Source organism: Trichosurus vulpecula, chromosome 1 (genome assembly GCF_011100635.1).
Source record: "Trichosurus vulpecula isolate mTriVul1 chromosome 1, mTriVul1.pri, whole genome shotgun sequence".
Lineage (NCBI taxonomy): Eukaryota > Metazoa > Chordata > Mammalia > Diprotodontia > Phalangeridae > Trichosurus > Trichosurus vulpecula.
In genome coordinates this window covers 523771624-523787774 of record NC_050573.1, presented here as the reverse complement: position 1 = coordinate 523787774, position 16151 = coordinate 523771624, and the positions used below count along the sequence as shown (strand labels likewise).

The 16151-nt window shown below is 40.9% G+C and overlaps 1 protein-coding gene across 2 annotated transcripts in view; it reads right to left on the bottom strand.

Moving 5' to 3' along the window:
• Window positions 1-1760: 1760 nt before the first annotated feature.
• The window catches only part of SMURF1 (SMAD specific E3 ubiquitin protein ligase 1), a 107650-nt gene continuing 93259 nt past the window's right edge, over window positions 1761-16151 (bottom strand). Inside the window, exons 13-18 of one of the 2 annotated variants that reach the window (XM_036741198.1) lie at window positions 15506-15684; window positions 13864-14001; window positions 12679-12799; window positions 9728-9929; window positions 6871-6955; window positions 1761-5297 (exon numbers count right to left, since the gene is read on the bottom strand). In XM_036741198.1, the coding sequence (XP_036597093.1) occupies window positions 5198-5297; window positions 6871-6955; window positions 9728-9929; window positions 12679-12799; window positions 13864-14001; window positions 15506-15684 (825 nt within the window). In that variant the 3' untranslated portion in view covers window positions 1761-5197. The remainder of the gene's footprint in view (window positions 5298-6870; window positions 6956-9727; window positions 9930-12678; window positions 12800-13863; window positions 14002-15505; window positions 15685-16151) is intronic. The other variant, XM_036741199.1, reaches the window with a different exon arrangement.

Sequence of the window (16151 nt, the reverse complement as noted above, 5' to 3'; positions counted from 1 at the left end):
CTGTTCCCGTAATGGATTTGTCCCCAGACTCCAAAATCCTTATTCATCAGGCTTACACGACTTTCACACAAGAAAGGTTCTTAATCTTTGTTTGTGTCATAGTCCCATTTAGCAGTCAGATAAAGACTGTATTTTAGAATATTTTTAAACGTGTAAAACAGAATACAAAGGTATACAAAGAGATCCCTCTATGTGTGATTCCTCCCCTCCCAGAATCTCTCATGACTCTGACTTCTCTGCACTTACTCATGTTTGTCTCATTTCTTCTACTACAACGGAAGCTTCACAAGGGCAGGGAATTTATAATTGTTAATATTTATATCCCCAGCATCTAGCAAAGGGCCATGAACAAAACGAGTACTTAAATGTGTTTGGTGGATTCCCATAACTATGCCCGAAAAGTAAAAGCACTTCAGTCTAAAAGAGGCAAAGCTTTCAGAAAGTGACTGAGGAACCGAATGAACTGTAGCTGTCTAATTCTCTAAACAAGCTGGAGGATCATCATCTGCATGGTGGTTGTCACCTGTTTAGTGTCCAAAATGTGGTTAAGACACGGGAAGAGAAGAAAAAGGATTATTCTAAATTGTCCCAGTGAACCACACCATTTACCACCGGCAAACTCCATGTCACATACCTGATGGAGGTACCTGATGGAACACAAGGTAAACCTTATGGCAGAGACAGGATTCTGAGTTTGGCCCAGAGCGGACCCAAGCAAGAGAACGTGGGCAGCTCAGAGTCAAAAAGGAGACGATGCTTTTTATGCTCCTCCCCCCCGCCCCCAAAAAACCTCTTTATATAATCTTCTTACCTGTCCTGTGAAGTAGGCATGGCAGGTATTTTCCTCATTTTACAAATGAGAAAACAGAGATGGAGAAGTTTCATAGCTAGTTAGTACGAGGTCCTAGACTAGGGCCTAGGTCTTTTGATTGGAGCGTGGTGAAGGTTTCAATAGATCACAACTCAAAGCTTAGTTCCATCAATGGTGGATGAATAGCACTATCTTCTTACGTGTTACAGCTAAGTCTTCATACAAGACGGACAACATGTTATAGGTTATACGTGTACTTAAGTTTCAAAGTCCATTTCTCCATACGAGATTGAGGAGGAAAAAGGACTTAAATGTCACTGTTAAGTAGGGAGGACCGTTCCAGTAGATTACCATGTTCCTTTCATTAGTATCATCTCTTATTCCACTTTCAGATTTATGTCCACTGTCCTTAGACCATGACTGATTTTCACAGAATCAAATACTTTCTGAGCTAGGAAAAAACTTCAGAAGGAATTCAAGGGAATAAACATTTACATAGTACCTACTATGTACCAGGCACCGTTACAATGACCCTGGGAGGCAAGTGCTTTTATCTTTTCTACAGCTGAGGTAAACTGAGGAAAGCTGGGGTAAACAGAAGCGAAGTGACTGGCTGAATGTCACACAGCTAATAAGTGTCCGAGGCTGGATTCAAACTCAGGTTTTCTAGACTCTGGGCCCAGGGCTCTGTCTGCTGAGTTGCCAGCTGCTTCTCCTTTTACCAATAGGAAACTGAGGGCCAGTTAAATTAAGTGACTTACCCAAAGTTGCATAACTAGTCAAAGACAGAGCTGGGCCCAGAACGCAGCTCTCTTGCCACCCAGTCCAGTGATTCGTCTTCTACTGTGCCACAACATTCCCTCTTTGGTACTTACTGGCTTCCTTCCCTGCTAGTGTTTAAAGAAACAGGTTTCTAACTTACATGCCAAAAACAACAGATGCCAAAAAATGTAAAGTTGTGAGTTTATTGCATATGTAACAAAAATGAACATGACCTCCTGGGTCCAGCCTACTATACAATCACTGTTTATTTCCAGCTGGTTCCATAACCACATTAAATAGAACTAGTATTTCTTTAAATACTTTTGATTTAGACATAAAACGAAACATTAGTGTACAACTTTCACAAAATAAATCAGCAATAAAAACAGTGGGAAGAGTAACAAGGATAGCAGCAATACTTAAAAACAAGACATTACAAAATAAATTAAAAAAATACATTAGAAAGTGGTTGAGGAACAAAATAAACAAATTAAAAAAAATGTATACTGTGTCTCCGGGAGGCTGTGTGGAGCAGCGGGGGCTTGGGCACTGGCTCCAGAAGGTGAGGGTGATGGTGGTTTCTCTACAGAAAGGACTTTACTTGAAATCTCATGGATTTCATGACCACCTCAACCTGAATTTAGACCACACTGCTAAATAAGCAAGCTTACACTTTCACCATCAGAACTGATAATTTCTGCTTTTCAGAAATCAACGGGTCTTGGTTCCCTTTCAACCCAAACATGAAGAGTCAGCCTCCTCTCCTCTTCCCTGTTTCAAACACAAGCAGAATGGTGGTTTTCCTACATCCCTGAGTGTATAGTGTAGGCTGATGACAGTTTGTGAAGGCAAGCCTGGAAAGTTGTACCCCTGGAGTAAGAGGGCATCGAGGTGAGGGAGTGGGGGGAGTTTATCCTGCATCACAGAGGAGAAAGGCCAATGAGATCATGCTTCAAGATGATTTCACAAGTGCCCCTCCCTCTTCTAAGTAGATCCATGGGAAAGACATAAGGAGCGCTTACAGTTTACTTGCCATATTTTATTCTTTGGGAAGGTTCAGCAAGGCCTGAACCATTTTACACGTTCAAGGTTCTTGGAGTGCAATGTTGTTCGTGATGACGGGACTGTTTGGAAGGAGACAACTGGAGCTTTGAAAAACTCTGCTCATTTCAGGCAACACGACAACTGTGACACTCCGACAACCTTGGACACAAGTCTCCCAAGGTAGGGGCTGTATAGTCAATAACCTGATGCAGAAACAAAAGAAAGAGAGAACACCCTTCCACACATTTTTAGGAAGCTTTCTGATCAGCCTCGTACATACAAGGGATACTAGAAGCTGACCACTCAGGCCTAGCTGGACATGCTTTAATAGACATTAGACTGGTTACAGAATTTCAAGAGAGTGGTTCTCTCTCCTCACTGTTGCTGACACAGAGGAGGTAGTTTTAAGGCTGTCAAATCAACAACACGTTCACAAGCCTTTCAAAACATCTGCCTTTAGTTTTTGGACTGATACAGACTCCAGATAGTGGTTGGGAAATAATGAAAGGTGTATCCTATATAATTTTTGACGTTGCCACAAATCCCTGGACAAAGTCTTTTCCTCTTCAGTTCTCAAAAGAGGAGAATCATAGCAAAAACTTCATTATTTGGGCAGAACTCCCAGGAGGAAACCAAAGAAGTCATACTCAATGGGACCATAAACCAAGACTTTTAGAATTCAAGTACCTAAGAGAATTCCAAAGGCCAGAAATTTGGAACAGTTAATCAAATCTTCCTATTACAGCAGTTTGAAGCAATAGCCTTTCTGCTTCTGAAGAGTCTCAATGGTCCAAAAGTGCCATTAAGGTCCTAGAACCTGTTTGAAGGGAGTGACTGTCCAAATCTTGCTGCAGAAATCCTTGCCAAACTGTGCAAACCAGATTTACAAAAGAGGGTATGCTTCCATACCACTGAGTTCCCTTCTACTCCCTACATTAACTCACAATATGCTCAGAGAAAGACAACAGAAAAAATATATCAGGATTTGAAAGAGTAGGTAGCTGCTTATCACAGTTTATGAACTGTTCTGTTGCAGTTTAAAGTTCTTGGCAATGTCAATGCCTTTTTATTTTTAAAGGAAAAAAAGGACAAAGTACAAGCTTCCAGAAGGTGTTTTCCAATTCATCTCAGACCTACAGCTGAATCACAAGGCTTTAACCCATATACTGAGCAGCGAATTATCCTGGACTTGCCAAAAATAAAATAAAATAAAATAAAAATACAATATACAATCAAATCTGTTGTTTTTAACTGAAATTTTAGCTTTCTGAAATCATGCCATTTTTGTTGAAATACTGTTTGATCTTTTGTGCAAATTGGAAAAACTGTTAGTGACTTACAGCCTGAACTTGCACTGGTCTTCCTTTTATTGGGAAGCCATCTTGGCAAGTGAACTGAGTACCAACCTCTCATGTTGGCTTAAGACACCGGGGGAACAGACAGATGTAGCACTGTGAAATCACCTCGCCTCTGTTGATGACAGCTTTAAATCTTTACTATAATTTTAATATTAAATTTGACAGACTTAGTCACTGTGGTCATCTCCTTTTCCCACTCCCTTCCAAGCTGCCTTTCAAAAGGCCAATGACTTTTAAGAACAGAAGTTTGTTCCGTAGTTTAGCTTTTAGCAATTTCCTCAAAAAAAAAAAAAAAAAAACCCTTACAATTTCAAGTCATACAATGGTTGCTCTATCAGGTAAGATGGTGGCATGGAAATCACAGGTTGGGGAATTAATTGGTTAGGTTGGATATGTGGTCTGTTCCTCATATAGGCTCCACTAGGTGGTGTTTTTACTGGAAAAACATTTGAAACTGGACAGACAGAAGGGACAAGGCCCTCTTCAGAAGAAAGAAAATTGTTCCCATGTGCAAAAAAGTTTTAATAAGTACCCCCCAAAAGAACTCCTCCGAGCCTTCAGAAAAAGCTGCCTGGATTTCTTCGTGCTTCCCAAGATGAACCACCCTTCTTACCTAGAGCTCCTGGCTATGGCAGAGTTTCAGCTGTTTCTGCCATTCAATAGGCATACACTATGCAGTTTTGTTTTTCTGTTAGAAATTAATTGGTTATCTCTTCATAACGGACTGCTACGGTGTGCAATTTGGAATTTCAGCTCTGGTAAGATATCCTGCAGCTACTGAACTCAAAGGGGACCTCAAGGGGGCTTTGAGACAGAACAGCTGATTACGTCTACCAGCTGCAAGTCCTCAGTTAAACCAAGCTCCGTTACCTAACTGTAGGTTGATGCTCCTATAAAAGACCACAGGTCACTGACCCTATCACAATATGTGTTACATGTCTAGCAGAATATCCTGTGTAACCAAAGCCAAATGTTGAACTTGGCTGTATTTTATTGGATGGGTGATGGAAGGGGAGAGAGGGTATCGTAATAAAGGAGGAAAATATGGGTAGGAGCCACCGACAAAAGTCCCTCCCCCCAAAAAAAGGAGGGAAGACAACCCTTTCCTCAGGGCTGTCTAGTGTTCCAATGCCTCAGCCAGCCTAGCAGGAGGCCCACAGAAAGCTTCTAAGCTTTTCATCAGGGGTCCATGAGCTCATATCCATTTCCTTTGGTCTCCTCTTCACTCCACTGCAAACCCACACGTTTCTTCCACAGCCGTCAACAGCTTCTCGTAAAGCTTCTCATAAGACTCATAAGGCGGAATGTCAATCCGATTAAAGCTAGGCCAACCAGACAGAAGGACAATGGATTAGCACAGGTGGATGCCAGGTCTTGAGGATATGTTTAAAAGAACAGACAGGCCCCTTCTTACCACCCAACCAGCTGTGAGAGCGAAACAAGCAATAATCTCTCCAGAAGGATGGGAAAGAAGTCAAGGAGTATTCCTCAACTCCCAAATAAGGTGGGCTGTTTCCAGTGTGAGGATTTTCTAACACACAGGAAAAAAAATAATAATAAAATAAAAAAATTTAAGGTCTTCGAAATGATACGAAATGGAACTATAATCAGTTACACTGTCATGACAAACCTCCCAACCTTGTGAGTTTGTACTAGTTTAAAAAACAACAAAAACCAACCAAACAAAAACCTTAGGACACCGCTCAGGCTCTTATCCCAGGTTTGACTGGCAAAGGAGTCAACCTTCCATCTGCCATGTGACTCTACTCCTCAAGAAACCTGAGAATAGGTTTGTAGAAACAAAGGAGGAGAAATTTACTGCCAAAGTAGAAATTACATTGTGTGAGGGGAGAAAAGAACCCAAGACAAATCTTTGAGTAAGAAGATTAAATAACTGGCTAGATCGCCCATGTGGACATGCACTCCCATTCTCATTTTAGAAGAAAAGACTTACTAGGACATGGAAAACTGTGACCTAGATGATACATATTTTATTTAATGGTTAATAGAAACACCAACAGGTTCCCATTAAGAAAAAGGTGAGCTAAACAGCACTGTGGGTCTCAATTGTAATGGATATCTTTGAATGTCTGGGAGCCCATCTTATTTTAAACACTAAAATACTAAGTGAAACCTGTCATAATGGCTGTTTCAAAAAGTAAATTTACATCATTCATTGAAAACTGCATAATACCATAATTTTGCTGGTAACAGTATTTTCCTCAGCATAAGAGGCATCACAGCAAATTTGGCTAAAGATGGTTGCTCTCCTATAAATGAGGGTCTTCCAACAAAGCTTTTGCTGTGATCTAATTTTTGAATGAAAACAGAATGTTTCCAATGCAGAAAATCAACGCCAGCATAAGGCTTATGGATAGTTTTTTTTTTAAATCAACAAAACCTATCAAAATGGGTGAGAAAAGGTTTGCGAAGAGAGAGCACCAAGAACGCTAAGCCAAGTGAAAGTCTGAGACAAACAACTGAATCTGTAAGGAATGTAGGAAAATTGCAAACAGGTATTGCTTAAATATTTTTAATAATTACTTGCCTTGTAATAAAATCAGTGTCTTAGAAATACTCTATAAGCTTTTTTTGAAAAACCTTTTTATAGTGGACGTAGGTCACAATAGCGGACACGGTGCCTTTATTGGACTTATCTTTCGATTCTGATGTACACAGAAAATACATCATTTTCATTTCAAATTCTCATTTTCAAAGAAAGACATAGTTGGTTATGAAGACAAGAGACACGTCAACAAAACACCAAGTACCACAGAGAAGGTAATGGCATTTTCACTCTACTATTCTTTAATTCGAGTGAATGCTTACTCATTTTCAGAACATATTTAAGACGTTACAAATCCATTTTCCTCACATGCACATGTTTGTTCTTACCAGGTGTGGGCCTTAGGAAGGTTGTCTGTATTCGCATCTATCAAGTGGATGGTAAATAGCCTGGGTCCTGCAGCGCCTGTAGAACCTTACAAACCGACATTCTAGTTAATGCACTTCAGAGACAAATTTATGGCATTTCTCCACCCCACGGCTGTTAAGGGCTTTGGCCCTTAAGGCCAGGGAGCACAAAGAGGGGTGTGTGTGTGTATGTGTGCGTGCGTGTATCAGCGCACGCTCCCCCTCAAACAGCTTGACATGAAGTTCATACATTAACACGGTTATCAGATCAGTTTTACAAAGTCATTATGAGAGGGGGTAAGCCAATTGAGTACCTACACAAAGGTTCAGAGTGAAACTCGAGGTACTTCCAAAGACCAAAATCTCAGAGAATATCAAAGTTATGATTTCCTTCAAAAACTATTCTTCCCCCTCCTTTAAAAAAAAAAAAACAAAACTCTGAGAAACAGAAGGACAAAAAAACAACTAAGATGAGGAAAACCCCCACTATCCCCCTTCCCAACCAGCCTGTATGATAGTAGTGCTCAGTGTGGGTCAGATTCCAGTGATGCTTAAGGAATGTTAGAGCTCCTGACATAAGGATGGGCTCTGAACTGCAGAGCCAATGAATTTTAGGGATGGGAGGAACTTTACTGATCACTCAGTCCATCGCTTTCGTTTTACACAGGAGAAATCTAAGAACCTGAGAGGGTTAATCCCCTGCCCAAGGTCATACAGCTAGAGAGACTACAACTCAGGTCTGCTGATTCCCAGTCTGGTGCTCCTTCTAGTCTGCGCCAAACTGTCAGTGCCTTTTGGGAACTCCACAGCAGGGGACATGGGACTAGAATTACAGGCAGGCTAATCAAAGCATTCAGAAATGGCCAATGGTATAATCAAAAAAAAATGCTGTTTTCCTCCCAAAGAATTATTTTTGCCCATCCTTGGTAAAAGCTACAACACATTACTGTTCTTTGAAAGAACAGAATGCTTGATATATTTCTTCTTCTCTCTCTACTGGTCAGCAGGTGTTCCAGTGTCCCTGGGGGACCATTTTGTTGGTCATCTGGAGGCCACTGATGCACTGAAGGCTTTTTCAGGTCTCTAGAAAATTTCCTGTCCAATTCTGAATGTGGGGGCTTTGTTGAAAGAAGTTAAGTTCTGTCCACTGAATTACATTATTCTTGGATCAAGTGGTTTTGGTTTCTTGACATATTCGTCCTCAAGTTGATAAACATTACCTTCAATTTTGGCAGATTTAACATGGCCTGGATTGTTAATATGTGAGGCTGGCCTAACAGAACTGTTACCATGGGAAAAGAATTTCTCTTTAGAAAAAAGGATGAGTACACAAGATAACTGAGGTTAAGTCTGTCTTCTCTGCCACAATCAACTGAAAACAAATCTAGGAAGTTGGTCTTGTCTTTCTCTGGCTCTTAGCACATATATGCCACTAATCAGATATGGGAATTGAGGAAGAGAGAAGGGTCAAGGATGACTCTGATCGAAAGCATAGGTGTACTGGAAGGGTGGTAGTGTCATCTGTAAAAATAGGGAAGTTTGGGGGGGAAATTCCATTTTGGTTATGTTAGATGCTTATAGGACATTCAGGAAGAGATGTCTACCAGATAGTTGGAGTACAGGAAAGAAATGAAGTCCTCTACAAAGAAGCTGTACAAAGGAGGAGGTTAGGTATCCTAGGTCGATGCCTCAGCTTAGCTAAGATGAATGACTAGCTCTTTGGAAAGATTCTATCGGCTGCCTAAGATGAGGTTCTGTGCTATACCAGTGTGTAGGTGGGTAATAATAAATCAGTAATTAGTGTAGGTAATCCATGCTGTTATGACTACTGATAAAGGTGCTAGCTTATTCATTAATGTCTCCTCCTCTTCATATACCTTACTACTATTGACATTTCCACCTGTATCTTAAAGCATTAAGTGCCTTTTTTATAGTTTTCAAACATCTTCTGTTTAACTCAACCACACATGAAGAGACATCACTGACCTTAAAGCTCACAGAAGCTGAAAGAACAAGTGCATTAAGCCGGTAAGAAAGGGTTTTAATCCCTCTAACAATGAATTACTGAACAGCCACCTGATTATAATCCACAGCTGTGGAATCTGCCTCCTTCAAGAGCTCTGAAAACAGCAGAACCTTGTGCCAAGTGGTACAGTGAACAGGACACTACGCTAGGGGGCGGCAGACCCAAGTTCTTGTTACTGAGAAATAACTGAGTCACAACATCTCGGTTACCTTGTGTGCAAAAATGTTGGACTAAATGATCTCCAAAGTCCCTTCTGCTTCTGACATCATAAGAATCTATCTGGAAACCAAGAGGATGGAGACCTCTAGAACCTGAATTTGTAGTTCTATCACCAGGAATAATCTTTCTTCTTTATTTAATGGGAATGTTCCTCCATCTGGTCACAATCCAGATCTGATAGCAGAGTGCCTGCTACATGACTGAGTACTTATGAGACCGTGGCTGACTGTCATTCTAGATACAGGGGTGGGGAACCTGCAACCTGGAGGCCACATGTGGCCCTCTAGAACTCAAGTGCAGCCTTTTGACTGAATCCAAACTTGACAGAACAAATCCCTTTAATGAAAGGATTTGTTCTGTAAAACTCAGATTCAGTCAAAAGGCTGCACTTGAGTTCTAGAGGGCCACCTGTGGCCTCCAGGCTGCAGGTTCCCCACCCCTGGTTTAGAACATTCAGCAGTACTAGCCATTTATTAACAGCAGAACATATATTAAGTTGAAAAAAGTTCATAAAACAAATACAGATCCCAGCCCTTCATGACACTGACTGAAGTGATAAATGACTCATCTGACCCCAGCCCACACATCAGTCACCTTGCAAAGCCTTGAAGCCCTGGAGAGGAACGCGTGTTGAGCCAGTCACGAACTGCAGCAGCCTGGCTCTCCTTTCTTCATCAAACGTTTCGACTGCTTGCCAGAACCACTTGACAATATTGCTATCTGCCATGCAGTGCTTGAGACGGGTGTTTGACTTCCAATCATTCAGGTCTATTTTATCTAGGCCTCCGATTATAAGCTGGAAAGATGTGAAAAGAGAATTACTTCAAACATCAAGGATAAAATGTATCGTAGCTAAGAGAACTTTACCCCAAAATGAAATACTTCAGCCAAGAATTTTGCTCCCAAATGCCAGTTCCTCCATGAAGCATCCCCGCCCCTCACTGCTGTTAGTTCCTCTCCACACCTCACGTCACATCATTTTGTCCTGTGCCTTTCTAATGTATTACAATTATCTGTATAGGGACTATAAGCTCCATGAGGCAGCAACTACGTCTGAACTATACCTTCTATCAGCCCCGGGGCTCTGCACAACATACAGACTTAGTAAATGTAGAATTACAACAACCAATCGTGACTCCATCATGACTCCATCGTGACGATGAAACGGGAAAGGCAATGGACTGTATGTACACAATGAAACATACATTGTCAGGCATGAGCAATATAAGAATTTGTTTTGCCTGACCACGTTGTTGGTTAGTTGTTTTCAGTAATGTCCAACTCTTTCTGACTCCATTTGGGGTTTTCTTGGCAAAGATACTGGAGTGGCTTACCATTTCCTTCTCCAGCTCATTTTATAGATGAGGAAACAGAGGCAAACAGGGGGGAAATGACTTGCCCAGGGTCACATAGCTAGTAAGTGTCAGGCCAGAATTGAACTCAGGTCTTCTTGAGCCTAGGCCTGGCACTCTATCCACTGTGCCACCTAGCTCCCTTGACTACACTTAGTTACAAGGGAGGGTTTTTATTTTTATTTTTGGTGGGGGGGGGGGGGGAGAGGGAGAGAGAAAACACTGATTGTGACAAGGAAGGAAGGAAAGAAGGATGGACATTTTTAAAACAGAAAAAAAAGGAGTTCAAAAGGGGACACAAACAGGGCCTTATTAGTACTACTGTGTTGCATTTACTACATACTTTAAAATGATCTATTTAATAGACTCACTGTTTCATGTACAATTCCCTTCCTATCCTAAGAAGCATATGGAAATATTCGTGTTGGTTGAATTTAGTCAAGTTTATAAAAGAAGAAAAACTTGAGAATGTGGAACTAAAAGCAAACAGTCATATTCAAATAAATATGAACTGAACTTATTTAAGCAGCAAATATGCTACAAATACTGTACCTACCACCCATCACCATAATCCGTCTGTTTTCTAAAGGTTAATCTTGGTAAAATGTAAATACGCTCTGGGCTCAGTATGGTATAAGGGTGAGCAGAGCTGCCTTCTCAGCAGCTGACCTGGGGTCACTGTAAAGCCAACAAAGGCACTAGGCAAAGGGGAATGGAGTGAGTCTGAGACGTCCATCGAACATCAAAGTAGAAATGGTCAGAGGAGGAGCTCAGCATAACACAGGATAGGGAATGAAAAGAAAAACACAGGCGGACTTCAAGGAAGCATGGTGGTAGATAGAAGAAAGGGAAAATGGAGGAGACATGGAAACTGTATCATAAATGGGGAAAGGGAACAAGTTACTGACTTGCAAACCTTAAGATTTTCTCTATGGAAATTATTATTACTACAAATCAGCACAATTCCCAGTACCACACATGATTTGGCAAGTATACCCATTATTAATAATTAGCAAAGGCTGGTGAATGTGAGACTATGCCCTGTGAGGAACCAAAAATAGATATGTTTGCATATATTCTGAATTTTAATCCAATGACCATTATAGAATGTTTCTCTGAAGAGGGCATAAGGTGAGAGTGGGAGCTTCTGCGGTCTTAATCCTCTTTGAGGAGACAAAGAATAAGGGGTAAAGTGGAACAACAAACACACACTACAAGTTGTCAGAGGAACCTAGATAGTACCAGAGAGCAAGATGTGCTTAGGAAATGTCCACTGGCCATGGTAGAAGGACACATTTTTTGCAGGGGACAGAGGAGAACTCCTTCTGCTAACTGCTGCCTTTAAGCTTCTCCCTTCTCTATAGCTGGCCTCTGTCCATGATCCACACCCATTAGATACCAGACATTTTCATCAAGAAGTAACATCCTTGTGCTTTTACACTGTATTGGGACATGAGGACTCAGTGGGAAATAACACATACACAAGAAAGAAAAGTAAGTGTGATTATGTAGCAATTATAGTGAAATAGCAAGTGTGCCTACATGATGTTGGAAAAGAAGCTGCTGAAAGAATGAAGTGGGGTTCAAGGAAATTCAGCTTTTTTCCTTAGCACATCTAGAAAGTTTGCTCCTGGATCATTTCACCACAATTGTGCTTGAGATGCCACATAATCCCTCCTTGAAGCAGAAATACTTAAACGGTAACTTATGAACATCACCCAAATATAACTGATATAAAGGAGGACCCTGGGCACTTCACCATTTCCACATTGCATAGTTTAAAGCATAGTGAAAGAGTACGGTTAGGGAGAAGATACTTTCTTGACTATGAGGGCAATTCTAAGCCCATAAAGAGAAAAGGTCTTAAGATTCTTCAATGCTAGAGGTCGTTATAATTATAAGAAATGAATACCTTAAAATTATTGGACAGATTGTTGATCTAAATTCACTGCCTTTGTTCATGGCTGATCTTGTTATCATCTGAACAGATCTAACCACCATCACCCACCTTTGTGCTCCTGTATGCAGGCATGTATGACATGACTGTCACCAGTTTCAAAAGGAAGGCAGCATAGGTGTTACACTGATTTGATTCAATCAAAACAAAGAGGATAAAGAACCCTCAGCCCAGTTCTGTAGGATCTTTAACGACATGACTCGGCCCTTCATTCTGACTAGAGATAAGGTGCATACCTCAAGCTCCTTCTGGTCAAAAGGCTTTAGTAAGTGTTGGGGGATGAGCTCATTAAATCCTTTTTGAAGTGCTAGGAACTGAGCCTCGATTCCTCTCATAAACCTCCAATTTACATACAACCTGAAATAGAAAAAGCCCCAAGTTAGAAGCAGTACAAAACACTGTAGGAAGGAATGATTTTTTTCTCCATTGATAGTCAAGAAATCTTGACATGTGATGTCAGAACTGATAAAAGCAAGCACTGCAGGAAGACACACTGTAAGCCTCTCCAATCCCCCCTGCCCCCCAAAAGGTTAGTAATAACTAGATGAACTATCAAGTTTCAAGTACACCAACTCACACCTACACACTTTCAATTGCTTACGTAGAACTGGACTACTAGAAATAATATGGTCTTAACAGTGATTGCTACAGCTCTACCCTGATGCTTCCAAGTTCATTTATATAAAAATATAACTTAGAACCAAGAGAAAGATATGTACCCATTCTACAGCTTAAGGAAAGAGAAATGACCTTTTAAAAAAAATTTCCCTAAATCCCTCCAAAATTACAGGTGTTGATATAATGATTTACCTTGAGTAAGAGGTAGAAAAACAGGCTGCAATAGAGATTAGGGCCCAGCAGAGTGTGTGGTTCTTCGCCTTGTGTCATTCTCTAGTAACCTGCCTGTGACTGAGGGGGTCACCGTCACAACGGAAACTGTAGTGTGGTTGTGGTGAGTGAGGGTACCCCTTGGGAAGTCTGCCTTGCAGCTAGGACACAGAAATCTGTCCCATCCTCCCCACCTGTATGCACTAACAACTAAACAGCCGTTTATAAAGCTGGCTCCCACTTTAGGATAGGGTCGTCACTTCTTCCCTCTCCCTGGGGCACAGATGAAGTGTGTTTGTTTGTTCGCTTTAGAGCCTCGCTAGGCAGGGCTATCACAGTCAGCAACCACAGGGCGCTGGATCCCAGAACCTCTGGAGGTCTCTTCTGGTAAACATGACTCCATGGAAATAGGAGTGTAAGGGGCAGTCAGACCTCAGCTAGAGTCTCGTTGTGTTCCATGACAAAGTAAGCTTCCTGAGGGCAGGGACCAAGACTACGCTAAACTTTGTGAGCAGAGAATTGTATAGTTCTGTGCACCCTTTAGGTGCCCAACATATATTTGTTGCTGCTACTGATGATCCTGTGGGTCTTACCGGACATATTCTTTCTTGTTCTCCTCTGTGACAGGAACATTTCTACCATTTGGTTTGAGCTCATGTTGAAGAATCCGCCCAAAAGCATTATGTTCTACGCAGAAAGTGTGATCCAACACAGGAGTGATGTCGTTCTCTCTGTCAAAGTCAAAAGTACATGTTAATTAGGACTTTAGGACTATAAAACACAACTTACTATAAAACAAACAACTATAAATGGTAGAATCAGAAGGAAAAGGAGAAAACAATCTCCTTTACTGAGCATGTGTGCAGAGCACTATGAAATGTCAGAACAGGAAAAAACTGGTACTTGTCTCTCATGGAGTTTAACCTGACTTGGGAAACAGAGCACCCACCAAGTAGTGGGGTATTATGGAAAGAACAACAGACACGGGGATCAGGAGGCCTGACTTCTAATCACAGACCCAATATTAGCCAGCTACGTGACCCTGAGTAGTTACAATCTTGTTGGCTTTCGATTGTCATCCACAGAAAGTTAAGTAGATCATCTTCAATCTCCATTCCAGCTCTGAAAATCTACGTGATTCTAGTACGACCTAGGTGCTTAAGTGCCGAGGAGGCGGCGTGGGAATCGAGTCAAGAGAGAATGCTGCACAGTGAAAGCAAATATCTTAATACTGCTTCCCAGCCAAAGAAACATACTTTTAAGCGATGCAATGAACCATTCAGATTTGCCAGGCTAAACTGAAAAATCTTTAGCTGTACGGTTAGAACTTGATTTTTCTATTTACCGTATCTAGTACAGTATGCTGAAGTGTAAAGTGCAGAGGATGTAACACTTCCAATAAGATGCCTTCTTTCCTATTTCCTTACTCTACCTAATACACTCCAGATCAAATGGAAAACTATGAAATGAGATGTGCCCTCATATAGGGCTGATCCATTAATGAGTTAGTTATTCCCGTCCAACCCATTCGCTCCTCATCCCAATGAAGCAGACAGGCAATCACTAGTGCTGAGGCTGGACTCTCTCCAATTCTATAAAACATACTCATTCTTCAAAACATGTGGCTCTCAGCATTCTGTGGGTGGCACCTAAAGCACTGGGAGCATATGTCTGAAGAAAGCAGAAAATAAAATGAATTTTGTTTTGGGAATTTAATGAGCCTTACTGAAATAACAATTGTTCACCTTCATATACTGCTTTAGGATTTATAAAGTGCTTTCCTCACAACAACACTATGAAATGATCAACGCAAGTGTTATCATTCGTATTTTACAGCTGAGGAAGTTGGGCCTCGGAGAAGTGAAGTCAGCAGAGCTCGTGGGCCCGTGGCTGCTAAGGGCTGATTCTGAGCCCACTGCTCGACACTGTATCACTCTGGTAACTGGGTACATGCCATGGCATTGCAAACCCAAGGTTAGGGTTCTTTAGTCATTGTGGTTTCAACTCAATAAATCAACTAAAAGAAGAAGAAACTGGACTATAAACTAGAAATATCTGATCAGATACCAGCAAATGTATTTGTCAAGTTTTTATTCTCCTCCACATACACTTCTTCCTGTTTCTCCTTTCTCTTACGTGCCACCTCAGAGATAAAAGAAATCAATAGAATTGCTGCCTGTTTCCATTAAGAAGAGAGCCTTGGACTTAAACCATCTGCAAATACACAGTACTTACAAAATCCAAACCAAGCTCTTGTGTAGCTCTGGGTCAACTGATTCCAAATCTGATAGCTGAATGGGCTTCCCCAGCAGCTGTTTGTAGAAAGGAACTGTGAAACCTCCATTGATGTAGTGTCCATGGAACACAGCCAGACCCATTATCCGACCAACAAAGTGAAAATAAGACAAATGATCCTGCAGGGGACACCAAAGAGCAAGAATTGATAAGAAAATTGACTAGCTAAATGCTGACATCTTGTGGTTTGCTGTCTCCATGCTAGAAAGAAGGCAAGGCTGCCTATAATCAAAAAAAAATCTAAATCTTTCTAGTTTCATTTGTTCTTTTATATGCAAATATAAGAAAACTATGGAAAATAATAAAGCATAGATTTTAAAATTATATTTTGGAAAGATTCTTCCTGACCCAATTATTCTTTTCCTGATCCTTCTTTTGTAGGGGGAAGAGAAGTGAGAAAATTAATCATAGGCAAAAAAAGTCCCCAAACCTTATTTAATAAGCCCTTACCTGTCAATAAGAATAAGATGGTGAAAAAAAAATAACCTTAAAAATAACCTAATAACCCAAAACTTTCATTCCTTTTAACCAGAGAAACCAATTTTTGGTTAAGATGTTGGATACTTCAGCCAATTTATTATGCTCA